Here is a 16067-nt window from a genome sequence, read left to right as displayed (position 1 = left end):
TTTTCCATTTTCATGTGACTCCCTGCTTCTTTTCTTTGCTCCCCATGTGTAGCACAAATGAGCCCTACTTATTTGCCTCTCCAAACCTCCTCTGACTTGGATTGAACTGATTTTCTTTTCAAAAATGGAAACTCCAGGGACTATTGTGATTGCCCAAATTGCACTGTAGATGGTATAACAGCACATGTCATCCCACCATTTATCAGAAATATTAAATCCCCTAGCACTTGCACCTCGGTATGTTTTAACTTTGCCTCTGGCCAGCACTAGAGATCCAATTGAAGATAATTCAGTTGCTCAGGGAGCTGAATGGGCCATCTTTTCAATCCGTTTTCATGTTGTACAGGGCTAGAGGGAACTCAGGTGAATAGGAGAATGATTGTGAATAGGAGAAAAAAAAGGGGAAGTGCAGAGGCTTCAGTTAACACTTACTTAACTGCCACAGACACTACAAATACAGATGATTTGGGGCACAGGCCTTCATGTACCTCCCCAAACAAAACTGTACACGAGTACTTGTGGCACCTTAGAGACTAACAAATTGACAGGTTTCAGAGTAGCAGCCGTGTTAGTCTGTATCCGCAAAAAGAACAGGAGTACTTGTGGCACCTTAGAGACTAACAAATTAATTTGTTAGTCTCTAAGGTGCCACAAGTACTCCTGTTCTTTTTGCGGATACAGACTAACACGGCTGCTACTCTGAAAACTGTACACGTGTACCTGCTCGATGGTGGGATTTAAAAGCCATTTTGGGGTTTGTTTCTTCACAGGTCCCCTGCTGCGACTCACATCTGTGAAGCAACACCTTGTGCCAGGCAGAAGGTGGCATGTAAAGCCTCCGGGGCAAGAGGGAGTCTTCCATGGCATAGAACCCTGTAAAGCAGCCACAAGGTTGCGAGACTTACGAGGCCAGAACCTCAGTCCCACTACAGCTGCTTTGTGCTGTTTTGCTGGCACATAGCAGTTTGAGAGCTGGCTTACCTGGCCAGTGGAGAATTCTTTCAATGTGAGTGACTCTTGGGTTGGTCTAGAGCAGTGGTCCCCAAACTTTTTTGTCACTCCCCGTCCCTTACCCGTAATGTAATCTGCCCATGCCCTCTCAAGGAACTGCTAGAGTCAGGAGCTGCTGCTGGAGCCAGGAGCCGTGGCCAGGGCTGGGGCCAGGTCATGGTTGGGGCCAGGAGCCGAAACTGGGGCTGGAGTGGAGCTGGGGGCAGAGCAGAGCTAGGTGGCGCTCGCTCCCCCGTGTTCCCCCATGCTTGACCTGGGCCCCACCTTGCCCCCTGAATCTTCCTGCAAGCCCCCCTAGGAGGCGCACCCCCACAGTTTCGGGACCATTGGTCTAGACTCTAGAGCCATCATGATATCACCTACACCACTGCCCTGCCAGCTCCAGTGCGGTGGCAGGGAGAAAGGGCATGGCTCTGGTTTCTTTATGCCTGACTAACCCTAGCTTCAGGAATGGTCTTTGCAGGTGCTCTAACTTACATCCAGGAACTGCCCTGGGATCCAGGGGATATAAAGGTCGTGTTAAACACTCCACCCCCTTCCCCCCCCCCCCCCACTTTTGGGCTGTACTGAGGACTCCTCAGCCACATCCCAGGACTGGGGCCACAACAATCTTTTTCTCACCTACCCCAACTTTCTCCCCAAATATAGTGAAAGTAAAAAAGAGGGAAAGAGAAAAGACTAGAAGGGGTGAATGGAGAGAGCAGGGTGGAGCAGGGGGCATGCTTCCTGTGTCTGGAATTCGATTGCAGACTGTTTGAGTTTTGTCATTCTGTGGAGGCTGCAGTATATCACTGGTGTCATGAATTCATGAGTCTGTAGAAATGCCCGAGCACCATAACAAGTCCTGATATTTTCCTCATTACTTTGTGGCTGCAACAGCTTCTCTTTCCCCCAGCCCCTTGTGTTCTAGAGTTCAGTGAAAGCTGCTCCTTGCACCTACGGACAGGAAGGGTTCTGTGGGTCCAGACTATTACACATCAGGCTATCTCCTGGGTGTTGCTTCTTTGCAGTCATGTCAGCCCTTCTGTCTCCACTGCTGTAGCCCTTGTCCATGCCTACTCATCTCTCATCTTGACTATTACTGTCTCCTCTCCAGCCTCTTCACTTCCTCCCATTGATCCCTCCAGCCAATCCAAAATGTTGCCATTCTCCCCTTTCCTCCTCCTCTTCCTCTGCCTTGTTCACTTCCCCCCTCTCCGTTCATATGCTGTTTTCTATGGCATTGCAGTCAAGATCCTCATCTTCAAAGCCCTACAGACTCTAGTCCCCATTTGCTGAACATATTTTTACTCTTGGTTCTTATCGCTGCCTCTCTTGCTCTTGTCACCACTCCAGATCCTTCTCACTGTTCCCTTCATCTCCTTCCCCCATGTCCGGCTTTGTTCCGTCATTCATGTGGCCCTCTACATTTTGTCTCCCTTTCTCCTTGTTCAGATCACTCACTGCTTCCAGGAATTCTCCCTACCTTGTTCTCTCAGAGAATCTTTTCACACCTCTCCTCACTGTCCCCATGTCTTGTCTTGTTCACCTTGTCTAAGAGCCTGAAAGAAAGTCCACAGAAGTCAATAAGTAGAGCTCTACCAAATTCACGGTCCATTTTGGCCAATTTCATGGTCATAGGATTTTAAAAATCATAAATTTCATGATTTCAGCTATTTTAATCTGAAATTTCAGTGTGTTGTAATTGTAGGGGTCGTAACCCAAAAAGGAGTTTGGGGGTGGGGATGGGTTGCAAGGTTATTGTAGGAAGGGTAGCAGTACTGCTACACTTACTTCTGTGCTACTGCTAGTGACAGCGCTGTCTTCAGAGCTGGGCAGCTGGAGAGTGGCAGCTGCTGGCCGGGATCCCAGCTCTGAAGGCAGAGGTGCCGCCAGCAGCAGCACAGAAGTAAGGATGGCATGGTATTGCCATCCCTACTACTGTGCTCCTACCTGCAGAGCTGGACAGTCAGCAGCCACCACTCTCTGGCCACCCAGCTTTGAAGGCAGCAGAGCAGAAGTAAGGGTGGCATGGTATGGTATTTCCACCCTTACTTCTGCACTGCTGCTGGCGGGGCACTGCCTTCAGAGCTGGGCACCCGGCCAACAGCCGCCACTCTCCAGCTGCCTAGCTCTGAAAGCAGCACAAGGGTGGCAATACCGTGACCTCCCCTAAAATAACTTTGCAACTCCCTTTTGGGTCAGGACCCCCAATTTGAGAAATGCTGGTTTCCCCTGGGAAATCTGTATAGTATAGGGTAAAAGCACACAAAAGACCAGATTTCATGGTTCATGACACATTTTTCGTGGCTGTGAATTTGATAAGGCCCTATCAATAAGGAATCATGGGGATCAGTCCCTCAGGTGTCAGCTGCTCAGGTCAAGAAACACTGTATTAGTGTAATGATGGTGATTTTTACCTCTCTGGGGACCAATATCTTGGTCTGATTTTTGACTAACGGATGTTTATTACCCTTTCTCTTATGACTTGTACGTGAAGCTGGTGAAGTATTTCTGCAATAGATTTTTGTAAAAAAAATGGTTGACATGCTAAGCAAGCTGCAGTTGTGAGGTAGTCATGCTTGGTACATGCTGAGGGCCTAACTGGCACTGTTCTGACACAATTTAATGCCTGCAGTGCCAGTTCGTTGCTTTAGATCAATGCTGTTCCAGTCTCTTCCCTGGCTCCCATTTCCCCTTCTCCTCTCTCTTCCTTTCCCCTCTCCCCTCCCCCGCCCTTACCAATATGGGCTATACCTTTTTTATGCAGATGGAAACAGGTTTGTTTCTCTCCTCCACCAGACCTTTCTGAAGCAATTTCATTCCTCGCCAGCCTGTGTGTCTGAAGACTGCATGGCTCAGGCCTTTAAAATCAATACGGCCACAACATGTGTGTGGTTGGGGCTCATTGTAAGTTGCCTTTGTGCTAGTCCCCTGAGGTGGGAACAGAGATGGTTTGAAATCTGGAGCTCAACATGGGCTTTATTTTACTCTTTGAGAAGTCTATTTATTCCAGAGGTGGTTGGATTGGTTATTTATTTATTTTTCTATATTAGGGATTATGCTCAGCTCTGACTGTTTTTTTTCCCCCTGTTGTCTAACTTAAAAGCAGTAGCCCACTGTCTTTCTGATTAGGCTCCAGAAGTGCTGTAGTGTCTTAGATCACTGAGGATCACATTGTAGGAATCAATATTAAGGTGAAATGCTAAAAGCTTCATTGGAAACATCCATCTGGGCTGGAGGTGTGTGTAGAACTGACCAAATGCTCCCCAATATCATGTCCCAGCAGGCACTTGGTCTTGTGTAAAACCTGGGATGGAGTCTTCGGGGGCTGACTCTACTTGGGCTGTTCCAAAGTCCTGAGTAGGAACATGCAAGGAGATCTTTCCAGGAGATCATATGCTGCGCTTGCACACCTTCCTGATAAGGTAGGGTAATGGCTCCAGCAGGCTCCCAGGGCAGCACTTTTTGCCCATGCGGAAGTAATTCCTCTCATTTGTGTAAGAGGGACCCTGTGTGGAGATGCAGAGCTTTTTGCTGTATCTGCCAGGCCAGGTGTATCTCATTAGTTCCAACTTGGCAAGATAAAAGGCAGAGGCAGTCGAGAGAAGGGAAGTGTTCTGAGGGTAGCTGTTTTAGGAAAGTGTTAGGGATTAAGCATTATGTTGAATTGTTTTAAGTATAATCCCGTCCCATGGTGTTTTGTTCTGGGTTAAATTTCTGAATATAATCCAGGGTCAGGGAGATTTAGGGAAAAACCTACTTTGTGCATGTGCTGCCTTTTATTAGGGGGTTCACACTTCTTGCATGCAAGGACTGCATAATCATAGCCTTCTTTACAGTATTTGACCTGCTGAGCTGATGCTGCTCATTCAGTGATCCCTAGCTACAACATTGTCTAACAACATATGGTCCTCTATGGCTGATTTTCAGCAGAACTAGGACCTTAATTTCAAACACACTCAGCTTCCAACATGCTGAGCTCTTTGGAAAATCTGACCCCTATATTGAGACTTTTTTAAAGCCCGAGGTTGTGGTCCAAATTCCATGATGCCAGATCAGATTTAGCTTGCTTATTCCTCCCAGTTTTTCCTAGACCAGTGCATTTGGGTTCAGGAAATACCATCATTCAGTCACATGCATGTGGTCCTATTTGGGTTCAGGTGCCTGCTCCATGGCTCGGGGTCTCCCACGTAGTGGAGCAGAGAGGAGATGGAGGCAGCAGAGCTGTCGATTGTCTGCCTTGCTGCAGGAAGGAAGCTGTTGCCTCTTTACTGCTCCCAGCCACTCCTTTGTTCTCTCCTCCCTTTACTTCCTGTTGGGTGCCTCCTTCATGGATCAGTGACCCCCCCCCACCCCTCCATCCACTCTGTCAGATTGCTTGCTCCCACTTTGCTCATTCAAGGATCCAGGCAATCTTCCTGCCCAGTTCCAGGAAGTCCCCTGCTGCCAGCTGCCTCCCTGTTGTTTATGCATTGTGTGCACTGCACTGTGTGATTATTACCTGTGCTTTGCTTCTCACATTAGGAATGTTTTTAGTACAGACGATAACAATTGTATGGCTCAGGCAAGCCTAGAGCTGTAAAGAATTTCCTGTCTTATTATTTTGGATAGTTTAAAAATACTGCTTTAAAGAAACAGTACATGAATGTGAATAACTATTGTGGGTGCTGTGATGGCTGGGTGAACTGGAGCTACGCTAGGGAGAACAACACTGCCTGGAGGCTTTGTGCCTGAATGGTGCAGGAGCATACAGAATATCTCAGGGGAACGAGAGGCAGTTATTACTCCAGTTCTACAGGTACTCCTCCCTTGGGGTTCAGCCTGTTCCATGGTGGCCGCAGGCTAGTGCATAGAAGGGTTGGAGCTATGGTCACGTACCTTAACATCATCTTTCTGGGATCAGTGCTTAGCACTGCTGGAGCACTAGAAACTCAGTTATGTTTGCCTCTTGCATAGGTGCACTGGAAGAGGAAAGGAAATTCCTGTGCTTACCTCTAGCACACCTGCCCTTGGCATGTATAATGGAGTAAAATATTACTTCAGATTAAGTACTGGTCATCCATGCCATGCTGATCAGCAGGGTGTCTGAGAGCCCAGTCCAATCCTCAACTGAAGGGAGCCAAAGTAGTTGTTGTCTGCCATTTTGTGGCTTTTGCAAAAGGAATTAGCTTGTGTCAGTCCAGTTCCTAGTGGCTATCTGTGCACATCTGAAACCTGCTACCAGAGCTAACAATCTCTGTAGTGAGTCCAGCAAGTTAGGTGGCAGAGAGGTGAAGCCGCCATCTTACTTTTTGAGATGGTCTCCAGAACAAAGTTGAAGCATGTTGTGGGGGATAGGAACAACATGGCAAAGCTATCAGTTATGCTTCCTGCACTGTACCAGTTCTGTGAATAAACAGGGAGTCAGTCCTGCATCTTTCACAATCACTAATTTTCTTCTTAAAAGCAAACAATGTCCATAAATGTAACATTCCCCAGTTCTTCCCAACTCCTGCTATTCATGGATTCCAGTCAGTTCTTCTATGCAGGCTACAGATGACTTTCCGAAAACAAATACCTAACCATTTGTCTATAACAAGCCAAAGGAGGGAACCATTCACCTCCCAGACAGAGCAGTAACTGAAAGTAACATAATCAAAGTATAAGAGTATTTAGGCAGCTCCTAATGCAGGTTGTTCTGCATGTAAAGCTGAGCGCATCATTCTCTGAAAACACTGTAGAAAAGGCTACTGAAATCCAGACCTCCTGCACAGCCAGTCAACATTGCCTTTTGTACAGTGAGGTAGCTGCTGTGATGTAGAGAAATTGCTAACATTTTAGACATAGATTTTCAATGAATTGGTTTTTCTCTCTTTTTCTAGGTTTTCTTTTTACTAGCTGATTCTCTATAAGTGTTAAGCTGCTCATATTTTGGTGCATTGTGCTATGTGCTGAGAATTTTTATCAGCCGCCCTTGTGCTAGAATGTGGTGGAAATACAAATGTATTTGAAAAGCTGAGGTTATGTGCACAGAAGTACAAAGCATCAAAATGAACTGTTTTCAGATGGACAGGAAGCAAACCAAAGCTGAGTCTGCACCTCTGTGGGGTTCAGTATATCAAACTGGCAAGGACTAAATGCATTATTGTATTATTATTAACATTAACTCTTGACCACATTGGTTTGTTTATTTTGTGTACAAATTACAATAAGAATATGCTACATAACAGTGGTTCTAAAACTTTTTTTTTCTTGGACCACTTGAAAATTGCTGAGGGTCTCGGCGGACCACTAAATGATCTTTCCAAATGTTTGTACAATTAGCTAATTATTGTAAAGCGCTTTGGATAAAAGCGCTATATTAAAAAAACTTAATAATAATTAACGTTTTTTTGTTCTACAAATAAAAGCACACAACTCATATTTTAATATCAGTAGTCTTACCTTTCTAATGCAATGGATGTGCCCTTTCTCCTCCGCCACAGCAGTCCCCGAGCTGGGGCTGGGAAGGAGAGGGAGTCTCCCTTGCTGTGGCAGCCACCGAGCTGGGCTGGGAGGAGGGGGGCGGGGTCTCTCCCTCTCTCCCCCACCGCAGCAGCCCCCGAGCTGGGAAGGAGGGCCGTCTCTCCCTGGCAGCCGCAGCCCTGGAGCTAGGGAAAGTTGCCTCTTTCTCTGGCCCCTGCAGCCCTGCACACCCCAAATTCCCCCCACCCCCTCTTCTCATCCCACCTGCCCCCTAGTCTCCCCAAGGCCACCACCTCACCTTACATGTGCGTCTTCTCCGGGGTCCAGGCACCTAATTAGTGGAGCCATGCCTGCACAGTTCCATTAATTAGGTGGGTGGCCCTTCATTCTCTTGTGTGCGGCCACCCAGGCACGCACCTTAAGGGAACTATCCGCAGACCACCTGAATGGAGCTCGTGGACCACTGGTGGTCCGCGGACCACAGTTTGAGAACCTCTGCTACATAATTTTGAATGAAATGTGTGTGCTTTGCAAAGGTTTACTGAGTTGTCTTCAGCTACAAGTTCTGATCAAATGAAGAAAACACTAGAGTCAAAAGCATATACTGAAAAAACCTGGGATGTTATCTGTATTAAATGGTCTAGTTCTTAGGACAAGGCAGTGAGAGTCAAGACTCCTGGATTCTATTCCCAGCTCTGCCACAGATTCACATTAGTGCTTCAGACAAGTCATTTAACCTCTATGTGCTTCATTTCCTCATTTGTAGAAGGGGGATAATATTTCCAAGTTCACAAGAGAACTGTGTGATGTACAAGGGGAAAATGTGTTCCCTTGCTTGGGTGTGGGAGTACTGAAAAAGATGCAGAACCACGGAATTTCTTCTCCATATGGAGGACTGGCCACAAAATGGCTGTGTAGGGGAACTCCACACCCTGTGTGTGCCGTGAGTGTGGCCAGCGGGTTCACAAACTATGCAGATCCACTGATCAAAACCCCAGCATAGTGATCTGGCCACTATTGGGGTATAGATTCCCCGTGACAATCCTACCAGATATGATTTTGAGCAGAGATTGAAAATGTGATCCTTAGTTTTTGTAAAGAGCTTTGAGATCCATGGATAAAAGATTCTGTAGAAGTGCAAAATATTATCCTGTGTATCAACAATGGAAATGCTGCTATTTGCAGCCATAGGTTCTGGAGCAGACGGTAGGGAGAGAATCTTTATTATTCCCATACGAATGGAGATCAAGTGCTGGAAGTGACAAATTTAATCTTCAGTGGAAGGAGGGTGGTGCTGGTTATTTACAAAGCCTCTGCAATTGTGTGGGAGGCCAACAGGGAATTAAGCAAAATGTAAAAATCAACAAAAATACAAACAAATGGCAATCCCAGATGTAGAATTTATGCTCAGATTTTTCATGTTGAACAAAGTTAAAGCAGAGTGCCTTTTAGCATTGGTTACTGAAACAAAAATGCTGACTCTAAGCAGCTTGACACATGAGACAAACCCATTTTAATTTATTTCCTATCGTAAGTTGTTTCCCTTTAGGTTTTAGTTCTGGCAGCAGCAGCAGCAAAAAGCAAATGACACACAACCTGTTGGAAATTGAACTTCAGCCTGTTAATAATAATAATAATAATAATAATAAAAAATGCAATAAAATGCCCCTTTAAAATGTCTGTCTGCTGTTTGTTTGAAAATAACCAACATTTATGTAGGCATAATAGAAAGGGTCTGATCCTGAAAACTTCCTGAGAATCCCCTGAAAGCCAGCATCTGTGTCCTAGCACATCCTACTATGTTGATGAATTGTGTGTGTGTGTGTGTGTGTGTGTGTTTACACCATGCTATCTAATGGGACTTCAGTGTTAGTTTGTAAGTACTACATGTGTGAGTAAGGATTGCAGGGTCATCTTCCAGAAAGAAAGACTCCTCAATTTCATAAGCCATTGTATTTTCTTCACACAGATCAAACTGAAGGATTTCATTGTAGGGAAGAGTGTCGGATCCTTGGTCACTCAGATAGATGCTGGATGCCCCGGAACTCTGTCCCCAGTCGTGCAAAATCCCCCGAGCATGGAAGGAATGTCATAGCACTCTCTATAGAAGCTACCACTGTGGATACAGAGCCTTATGAAGACTGTAGTACAAAAAGAACTTTTGCAACGTTTGGCAAAGATGGGAGTGAACCCCTCGCCGACGAGCGTATCGTCAACCTGAAAGGCAAAAGAACAATGGATCTGCCCATCTGCAGCCCAAAGGTAAATGGCGCAGTCCGTGAAGCGGGGAATGGCTGCGAAGCTGTGAGCCCCATTACTTCACCCCTTCATTTGAAGAGCCCCCTGTCTAGCAAACCTTCAGTATCATACAACATAATGCACTGCCCGGTAAATCGCGACCTGGAGCAATTTGTAAACAATGGCCCTTCTCGGCCCACCGAAGCAGAGCCTAGAGGGGCAGACAGTGAAAATGTAATGCATGAAATTAACCCACTTCTGCAAGAATGTAGAGAAAAAGACTCACCAGGAGTGAAGAGACTAAAAGACATAGTACTCTAAACGGCACCATATAAAAAGGAGAACCGACACTACTACAAACGCATATTGTTTTTAATTGCTTACCAATGGTTCACAAATTGCTGTATTTAAGAGCTTTCCCTAAATGTATTGTTTATAAATGAAGCTATCGTTAATGTGACAATCCCACTTGTTTCAGCAACCAGCAGGGGTGTTCAGTTGAAGCAAATTAGCTTGTTTTTCTTGTGTCTCGGGGTGGGGGTGAAGGTGAGACCAGTTCAGTTATAAAGAAGTATTATGTATGGAGTATTTTCAATTTATATATTTTTATATATCAAAACTCTCTATTATAAATTGCCATTCTTTGTAATGAATTGAATTGAAAACTCCTTATCCGGCCATCTTTAATAATCACCCTGATGTTTTTGTAGTCTATACAATTTAATGGCCATTTCTTGTGTACAACTGTTAAAAGAACAATTCAATGAGTTTTAATATTTGCCGAGCACAAGGCTGCTTGTACTTTAAAATGTTGCTATTTTGCTGTGGACACCCCTGCATTAAGAATCCTTTTGCTATCACATGCTTATCTGTACTATTATCGTATTTGATATTGCAAATTACTGTATGTCTAGTGATGGCAAAAGGCTTTCAAGTTTAAAAAAACACAGATATATTTAAAACTTGGGGAAACTGCTAATTTCAAAGCCAATGTAAGGAGTGTTCTCTCCCCGTCTTACCCTCCAGCACCCCACACATCCTATACTTGTTTTCACAGAGCTATGATAGATCATTGTGGAAAGTCATTTGGGGGATATTCTGCTGCCTAATTTGCAGTTGTCAGATGCAGCGTGCTGAACGTTTTGAGATCCATTTTTTTTTTTTTTTTTTTTGGTAATGTCAAGGCACTGCATGGAAAAGCTTCTCCGTAAGTTATTAGTTCCCAGGTTTAGATATTCCCTGTCTCTAATCATCTCAGTGAGGGAATTGTTTAACAGATCTAAATTAGCATCTTGGTTAGACACACACTTCCTGATTCAACATTTCCCAGTCATGATTACACTAAGTACCGGCGTGAGTGTATGTATCTCATCATGGAATGGATTTTAGAGTGGTATTATTTCTATTTATCCTGCATCAAAAATAGGTATAGAGTAAGCAATAGAAAGATATACGTATAGGGACAGACAGGTGAAATGTAACACCACTACTAATCAAATTAATGTGCCTTCCATATGGAGAAGAAAAAGTGAATCATTATTTTTTCTCATAATTAAGTACATATTTTATGTGGTTACAAATTTGCACATATGAAATTGATTTTTAAAAGAAAAAGGACCATTTGAGCTACTTGAACGGCCATTTTGTAGAAACAAGGGGAACTATAAAGATTTTCACAGCATGGTATATTCTCTGCTCTCCTGCACTACATAATTGTTCAGATTGGGTTTGAGTGGGGTGGAGTGGAGGATGAAGGTTTGTGAATTAGTAACCCTTTATTTGACAGACTTTTCTACCCAAAAGAATATTCATTAGAGCTTAACAGTTCATTATGAGGCAGGGAAAAATACAGATATTGCCAACATTTGCTCTGCCAATGAACTGAAAATAATGGTTTCTAGAGAAACAGTCTTCCTAGTACTAATGTATCTTGATAACATTCTCATTACTTTGATTTATTTAAATTAAAAATGTCATCAGGAAAAGAGCCTCCAATTGTTATTGTCCTAGAAATCAAATAAACTCCAGTCCTTTTTTTCTTTAGAGAAGGTGGATAAAATGAATATGGTTGAGTTTTTAACTACTCCAGTTGGTACATTACCAGTATGTCTTATGGGTCCAGGAATTTGAAAATAATTTATCAAAAGGAACTTCTAATTAAATTACTAAAGCTTTTTTTATTGGTGTTGATTGCTACCTCATGTAGATGGAATCCCCTTAGTTGATGTGACTACATCTGTCCCTCTAAAACTGACCCATATTTCTTTTTTTCCTTTAATTTTGAAGTTTGATTCATTTTTTAAATAATATGTTCTTTTTATTGTAGTTTTTTATATCTGGGGTACTGTACTGCTGTCACTAAAATATATATTTTTTGCAAGTGGATGTATATTATATGAGCAATAGAAGAAACAGGTAGGTTGGTTTGGGGGGGTTTAAGTTACTGGATATTAAGATGGGTGTTTTGTTCATTATGATGTTACCTGTATTTGTTAACTTCTGAGAGCTTTATTCAGTGAAAATTCATGTCCTTCCTTACTGAGCCACAGAAGCCTCCTGGATATTTTTGTTAGCTGCAGAAATTAATCCTCATTGATTGGCAGAAAATTGTTTATAGAAGGATTTTGTGTGTGTGTGTGTGTGTGTGTGTCAGCAGTAACTCAGAATCAGTCTATAGTACTGTTCCCCCACCCCTCCAACACACATTCTTCAGTCGCATATGGATAACCGATGGCAATCATGAAACTTTTGACATCAGGGGCCTCTACTTAGGATGCTCAAAGACTCTGGTTGCTTTAGTTTAGCTGACAAAATGGGTTGAAGTTTATATGAACCTTTTGCTCTCTTGGAGAGCCCACAAAAAGGGCTTGGGTTTCTTCAAACTCCTGAGTTTTACTGCTGGGATTTTGTTAGTTTTGCACCAAGTTCAGTGAAACTCTCCATCCAAAAGTTACCTTGAGATTTCGAATTTTCACACCCCCAAATGTAAACAAACCTGGATTGGGGATGTGTGTGTTGCAAATGGTGTAAACTGATCCTATCCGATTGGTTGATGCAATCTTTCCTGACTTGAAATTGGTGGTGTCATGCTGTATTTAATGGCAGGTCATTTCCCTGAAATGAGCCATTCAAGTACTTCACAAAAGGGAGCTGATGAGGAATAGCCAATAGGCTTCCCTGAGGAGAGCTGAAGGCATGAGCCCTCACTGTGATAGGAGAGAGCCCCATTCCTCACCCAACAACTCCATGTCTGCAACAAGTGGGAAACTATTTAGCCAAGAAGGTCATGTTTGGTCCAGGTCACAGAGCTGCCTTCTCTCTCCAAACATACACACTCCACACATAAGTATGGCCCTACTTTAATATCATTGGACTCTGTGGCTGAGCTCTGGCTAAATTCCAGCACTAACATCGTGATTCCTGCCTTGGGTTATCTTGATCCAGCTCCACTGAAGACTCCCATTGGTTCCCTGGGGGTTGGATTGGGACTTAACTCCCCAAGCCAAATAATTTGCCCAGAAGGGCTTGTACATTATCTTCTATGGAACTGAGAGCAACAATCCATCAGGCAACATGGGAGAGGAGAGGCTAGCCAATCAGCATGGATTCTCCTCCATCCACTACACTGTGGTGTGAAAATTGGACCGTCCTATTCCTCTCCCACAGCCCTCCTTCTCCCCATCCAAGGAGAAACTAGGCGATGGTCCCCAGTCACCTGACCTGGTGAATATAAAACGGACAGAAGAGTCCAGCTGTTGATTTCTACTGAACTTGGGCCTCTGACTATCAAGCTGCCAGCATCAGCCTGGCACTGGGTAGAAAATAGATGCTAACTGAAAAGAAAAATAAAACATTTCTCTGATTTACCTATTGAAAACATTCCTTGCCACTAGAAATAAAAGCGCAGCCCAGAAAATATGTGAAATATTCCTTTATTAAAAGGGAGTTTTAAGAGGTCAGTAAGCCCTACTGCCTCCAAGCAAACCATTTAAACAGTCTTTTCCATCCTGGCCTGTGCTGAAGCTTGGGATCTTGAGTGCCTAAGGCACCTGCATGACGTATTGTTATCACATGAGAAGAAAAACCAGGAGAGGGACTGGAAAAGGTTCATCACCGACAGAGTTCCCTTCCCCCTTCCAAATATTTCCTATTCCGACTTGCTTTCCCTCTCTCATTTGAAATCAGTTCAGAGCTTATGACTGAGCTGTATTATAATTTTTTAAAGTAGTTAAATTAACCACATCAAAATGTGAATGACCCAGGATGGCCTTTTTGGACAAGATGTAATGAAGCTCTCTTTAGAATTTATATTGTTATCTAATTTGGTGCAGGAAAATCGTAAGAACGGTGTAGTAGTTTATCCACATTTAACAGCCTGATTTCCAGAGGTGCCGATCATAACCCACAATGAAACCAATACTGTATTGTGCATGCAGCACCTCTGGATACCAGATCCCAAAGATACAGTCTATGAGTAAATTCATGACATGCTGTACTCAGTGTAATATTTACCTACTTGATAGAATATCTTTAGAAAATCCTTTCACAAGTGGAATTTTCTTTTCCTTACATTGAAATCTTGCAGCACTGGTTTTATTTTTATGCTGATATATACAAAGGGGAATATGGGGGGGTTGGTTACGGGAGGGTTGATTGATGGTTTTAAAAATAATCCGTAAGCACTTAATGCATTGTCCTGATGAAGTTGTTGCGGTTATCCCTGTTTTACTGTGAAGCTGGAAATGGCCTGTGGATCACATATTGTGCAGAAGTGAATTACTTTTTTTCAAATAGGAAACAAGTTGCTTTTGTGAACAACACACTGTCTGATTAATATATTGAAATTACTCTTGGGGGGGGGGGGGAACTAATTACAAATAGAAACACCTTTGTCTGTCATTGGGGGAAATGGATGATCTTGTTGCTACAGCTGCTTTTGCTGCTACAGATAATCTTTTATCCAACTTATGAGGTGCATTTAACCTTAGCAGAAGAACCCAGCTAACTCTGTTGCAAGCCTTGGTGACATGGATTCTTTACTGGCATCAGCTGATGTTCAGCTGATACGAGCTGGGATATAATCTTTAGCGACAAGAGCTGACCGAGTGCAAGCTAGTTTTCAGCAACAAATACCTCCTTGCACTATTCAAATGCTAAGGTATTGGTTGCAGAAGATCTTAAGTCTTAAAGCTACAAGCTTCTGTAGCCTGCTGACCAGTCTGGTGACACCATAACTGCCTGCCAAAGCAAGGCGGATTTCAGTGGGACATAAGTACAGTTCGATTCATCAAGGTGTCTCTGTTGCTGATTATATGAAGAATAAATTGTTGTATATGCTGATATGTATGTTATGTACATTTTCACAGTGATGGAATCATTGTAAACAAAAAAAAATGGAAAAAAAATCACCATTCTGTCTATTTTATGAAGATGATAAAGCAGCTTTATTAAATTATTACAGTTCTGTTTCAAAATGGTGTACCTGCCACATTTTCTCTCATCTGATGAGAACTTTGTTTTCCACTTCAATGTGATTTTTCCCCCCTCCCCCGCTTCGAACATCTAATGCATTTTAGTATTAAAGGCAATTATTGAATAAAATGGAAAATAAGCGTTTGGTTAAATACGACTAAGAGGGTTTGCTTGTGATTGCCTCAGATTGTTGGCCCGGCAGAAATCAAGGCAAACAGAGCTGTTCACATGGGCTTTTCTTAACCCTGTAGAATTTCAACTGGTGCTAAAATGGATACTGTAATATCCAGGGGCAACTGCCCAGTTTTAATATAACAGCCTTATTTTGAAATGTTTTAAATCTCAGATCTATAATAGGTTCACCGAAGGGCGAAATTCATTGTAGTGCATTGGGACCATATAAGCCCCTCCCTTCTATTTAAATTCCACTTACAACCCATGTTGAGGGCTTAAATGTGAACTGCAAAGGAAGGAAAAAAAGTGTGTGCCCCCTTCTTCATTGTTTGTAAAGAAGGCCTATAAAATGTTTCTTCCACAGGAATATGAGGGAAAGCAAGTCTTGCCTTTCCAGGTGTTGCAGGAGGTCTCTTTGGAGGACCTAGAGAAGTGGTTAGGGAGCTTTCTCAGCCCTTAATTGATTATCCTTCTGCAGGTCTTGCACTGGGGTGAATTTCACCCATAAGGGGGTGTTACATTGGTCTTTTTCCATTAACTGGATTGGTACTCATTTTAGCTAAAACACATGATCGTGGAGTTCTGGTGAAAGACTAAATAAACCCAAATATCCTGCAGAAAATTAATTATTCAGTGGGGTCTGTTTGAGGCGTTCCTTTTAGAAACACGTGAGGAAGTGGAGTGACTGTTGGTGATGATGGGAATAATAGTTTAAAAACAGATTTATATTTGCTGTCTTTAGTTTT

The 16067-nt window shown here is 43.2% G+C and overlaps 1 protein-coding gene across 4 annotated transcripts in view; it reads left to right on the top strand.

Moving 5' to 3' along the window:
• Positions 1-15304, top strand: part of PCDH19 (protocadherin 19) — a 116958-nt gene extending 101654 nt beyond the window's left edge. For 3 of the 4 annotated variants that reach the window (XM_054040592.1, XM_054040593.1, XM_054040591.1), the window contains one exon: positions 9407-15304. In XM_054040592.1, coding sequence (XP_053896567.1) covers positions 9407-9996 — 590 coding nt within the window. In that variant the 3' untranslated portion in view covers positions 9997-15304. The remainder of the gene's footprint in view (positions 1-9406) is intronic. The other variant, XM_054040594.1, reaches the window with a different exon arrangement.
• The last annotated feature ends 763 nt before the right edge of the window (positions 15305-16067 follow it).

The sequence above is a fragment of the Malaclemys terrapin genome, chromosome 9, assembly GCF_027887155.1.
Source record: "Malaclemys terrapin pileata isolate rMalTer1 chromosome 9, rMalTer1.hap1, whole genome shotgun sequence".
NCBI lineage: Eukaryota > Metazoa > Chordata > Testudines > Emydidae > Malaclemys > Malaclemys terrapin.
This window is presented reverse-complemented; position numbering and strand designations above follow the sequence as displayed.